Below are 3,835 nucleotides of genomic sequence, written 5' to 3'. Positions count from 1 at the left end.
GAAGCCCAGGTGAGTGCCCTGGGATTTCTGGGGACAAAGGGTGAGAGGAGGAGCCAGGGGAGGCCAAGTATTGGGGGGTTCTGGAAGGGCTGATCTGGGGACCCGGGCAGGGGAGCCTCTCTAAGCTTCCAGGTCAAGGGGAAAAGCCTTGCCAGGGACCTCTTTGCCAGGCCAGTACAGCACTGCACAAAGACTGGGCAAATGGGCTCTGGAGGGTTGGCCCTGTAGCCCAATGGGTGGAGGGAAAGAGGGCCTGGCATCTGTCCCTGGAGGAGGGACAGACCGGGGAATTCACAAAGGCCATCTCTGCACTAGTCAGGGACTTGAGACAGCAGAGAAGGAAGTATTTGCCTTACAACACAAACCCCTGACGGGCTCCCCTCCCTCTCCCTGGAGTCTGAGAAGTCAAGGGCAGTCACACGGAGCAGAAGGAACATTTTTTCAACTTCGCAAGAGGGGGTACAGTTCCCTCCAGTAGTTCACTAATAGTGGGATGACTCAGGCCTTTGCCCTGATAGGGGGGATGCTGCTGGAGCACCAGACTTGACTCTACGGCTTAGGAACTGGGCGATCTGGAACAAGATGCTTCATCTTTTGAATCCAAGTGTTTCATCTGTGAAATGTGGGTGGCGGTAGGTTTTAACAAGGCACAGAATCCTTAGTCTAGGACCAAGCACAAAGATGGAGCTCAATGGGTATCCCTTTGCTGCTTTTCCCTTCCTGGCAGGCCTCCCGGTGTCTCATCTGAGGATGGCAGAGCGGCAGGGCCAGGAGCCTGAGTGCCCTGTCTGCTGGAACCCCTTCAACAACACATTTCACACCCCTAAAGTGCTGGACTGTTGTCACTCCTTCTGTGTGGAGTGCCTGGCCCACCTCAGCCTGGTGACCCCAGCCCGGCGCCGGCTGCTGTGCCCACTCTGTCGCCAGCCCACTGTGCTGGCCTCCGGGCAGCCAGTCACTGACTTGCCCACGGATACTGCCGTGCTCACCCTGCTTCGCCTGGAGCCCCACCACGTCATCCTGGAAGGCCACCAGCTCTGTCTCAAGGACCAGCCCAAGAGCCGCTACTTCCTGCGCCAGCCCCGGGTCTATACGCTGGACCTAGGCTCTGAGCCTGCGAGCCAAGCGGGGCCCCCCCAGGACATTGGCCCTACCACCAGCTCTCTGCCCATTCCCATCCCCAGCCACTACTCTCTGAGGGAATGTTTCCGCAACCCTCAGTTCCGGATCTTTGCTTACCTGATGGCTGTTATCCTCAGTGTCACTCTGTTGCTCATCTTCTCCATCTTTTGGACCAAGCAATTCCTTTGGGGTGTGGGGTGAGCAGTTTCTGGACAAGGAACCAAATCTTTAAAAATTATTTTTTAAATTAAAAAAAAATTATTAAGTAGGCTCCATGCCCAGCGTGGAGCCCAACACAGGGCCCGAACTCATGACTCCGAGATCAAGACCCAAGCTATCAAGAGTCACACACTTAACCAACGGAGCCACCCAAGAGCCCTGGAACCAAGCCTTTCTTGACTGCTGCTGGGGATGGGGATGGCACAGCCTCGTTTGGGGTTATCTTCCTTTGTAGTATTGTTCATTTTTACAATCTATCAGTCCACGTGTTTGCTTCTGGAAACAGAGACCCCTACTATGATGAGAACCTCTGAAAGCTGAAAGTCTGGGAAAAGATGTGAAGAGACCTCTGGGTGTGAGCCACAGGGCCAAGGAAGGGCACAGAAGCATATCTGTGATTATAGGGCTACGGAGCAAGTTGTGCCAAAGGGCTGCACCACGCTAGCCCAGAGAGAAAGTTGCATTTCTCAATGGAGTTGCTTCAAACTCAGTTCACATCTGAGTTGCTCTTTTTATTACACGTTGCTAAAATTTTGCAAAGTGAGCTTCAATTCTGTGAGCAAATGTGTATGCCTTCTTCCAGTTTTCTCTTTGGAAGTCTTGCCACCAGTCCCAGGAAAAATGGTGTGCATTAATTCACACACTTACTCATTCGACCACCACTTATTTGGCCAACGTTGTGTCAGAACTAGGGGAAGAGAAGGGTGGGATTATCCATGGGTGACACAGAACCTGTATCAGCAAGGAGGCCACGTTCACTCAGCTGTTTCTTGTAAAAGGCCACCTCTTGTCAGTATGTGTTTTATGGAGTGTCGAGTATAAAAGTTTAAAGGTGAAAAGAAACCAGGGTCAGTGGATCAAAAGAAATCTGGGATTTGGAGAAAAGGTGTTTATTCCTCCCAACTAAGCCTGGATGTTGGGTCGAGTGGACTCCCCTCCTCCAGGCAATGGAATTCTTAACTTGACAGGTAAAGCAGAAGCTCTGGACAGAAGAAAAGACTTAGCGTCCATCCCCGGCCATGCAGATAGGGGACCCTGGTCTTCATTTTACGTGACAGAATCTGAGAACCAAGGCAAACTAGATGCTTTGGCTGATTCCCCAGTTTTAATACTGCCTAGTGGCCCACGGCTCTAGAACAGTCTCAGAGTGGTTAAAACACCATCACAATTATGAAAAGCTCTTGATTTGTGGAATAAATTTTCAGAGGTCAGAAACTGAGTCGGTTTTATTTGTTCTAAAAATTTTGTGCTTAATGGAACTAGCTTCTATAAATTCTTAAGGGATCTTAATGTACGAGATATTCCAGAACAGCCAAGACCTATATTTCGCATTTAGTAAGACCAGTGTTAAGCACCAACATGAAGAAAATTCTCCATTACAAAATTGGATGCCACCTATGTGTCCCGCCAGGGAACTGACACCTACCTTTCCATTTGCGCCATCAAAGATAATTACACTAAAGCTGGGACTCAACCTCTCCCTGCTGACTTCATTTCTTTACACATCCTTGCTCCTTAACCTCATGGCAGGTAAATTAGACAACGATATCCCTGTGTTCTCTGAGCCAGGAGCAAAGGGAGAGGAGCCAGGAGCAGCTCAGGAAGGAACACCTGCCACTGGACTAGAGCTTACTGCTCTAAGGAAGCTTCATCCCTATTCCACAGGGAAACCGAGGCTCCACAGGTTTAGCTGTCTTGTTCCAGCTCACCAGCCAGTAAGTGGTGGAGGCCTTTTAATCAAAGTAGAACTGGGGAGCGGCTCTTGGAGTGCCTAATACACCATCCAAATAAGGAAAGATACAGGTTTGAGTTTTTGGGGTAGCGGGGATATACTCAACAGTAGGGTGCCTTCTATTTTCACCTTCAGTAGTTCTAACCTTGGGGCATGCAGAAATGTCTGGAAGCATCTTCGGTACTCCAATGAAGGGGGCGGGTTATGCTTCTGGCGTTTATTACTCTACAGGTCAGGGATGTTGAGACATGCTGCCATGCTTAAGACAGTTCCACACAACAAAACATCTACCCAAGATGCAAGCAGTTTCCTGCTGAGTAACACTACAGGCGCCTTATTAGTTCACGGAGCAGAGGTAGTGAAATCCCATGACTCCCTTCGGCATGAGTCAGACTGAGAGATGCAGTGACTCATCACAAGGGAGGTGTCAAGGGTAGAGGGGCTAAAAAGCTCTGGCGTTGTATGGGAAACAGACCATGCTGGCTGGACTGGTCATCCTGTCTGCCAGTGCTGCCAACATAGTCAATAAAGCCCTGTGAAATCTCTTCCTAAGGTCACAGACAGACCAGGCTCCACCACTCACTGACAGGGTAACCTTGAGCAAAGTTACTTCTCTGAGCTTCGATTTTGTCTGTAAAAAGGGAATATGACTTAACTCAGAAGATTGGGAGGATTAAATGAGGTGTCTGAACATGCCTGGCACAGTCTTTAGGTGGGAAGTGTCCTTTCACGTGGTGGCTCTGATTCTCACATTATTATGAA

At 49.8% G+C, this 3,835-nt stretch overlaps 1 protein-coding gene across 1 annotated transcript; it reads left to right on the top strand.

Moving 5' to 3' along the window:
* The first annotated feature begins 391 nt into the window (after positions 1-391).
* Positions 392-1,323, top strand: RNF183 (ring finger protein 183). The gene has a single exon (XM_008707983.2). It carries the CDS (start codon positions 682-684, stop codon positions 1,321-1,323), a length of 642 nt encoding a protein of 213 aa, XP_008706205.1. The 5' UTR covers positions 392-681.
* The last annotated feature ends 2,512 nt before the right edge of the window (positions 1,324-3,835 follow it).

Source organism: Ursus maritimus, unplaced genomic scaffold (assembly GCF_017311325.1).
Source record: "Ursus maritimus isolate PB19 unplaced genomic scaffold, ASM1731132v1 scaffold_17, whole genome shotgun sequence".
NCBI classification, from domain to species: Eukaryota; Metazoa; Chordata; class Mammalia; order Carnivora; family Ursidae; genus Ursus; species Ursus maritimus.
This window is presented reverse-complemented; position numbering and strand designations above follow the sequence as displayed.

What these genes read in the sequence shown, in the direction of transcription:
- RNF183 (XM_008707983.2), top strand. Translation starts at nt 682, where the DNA reads ATGGAGCTCAATGGGTATCCCTTTGCTGCTTTTCCCTTCCTGGCAGGC.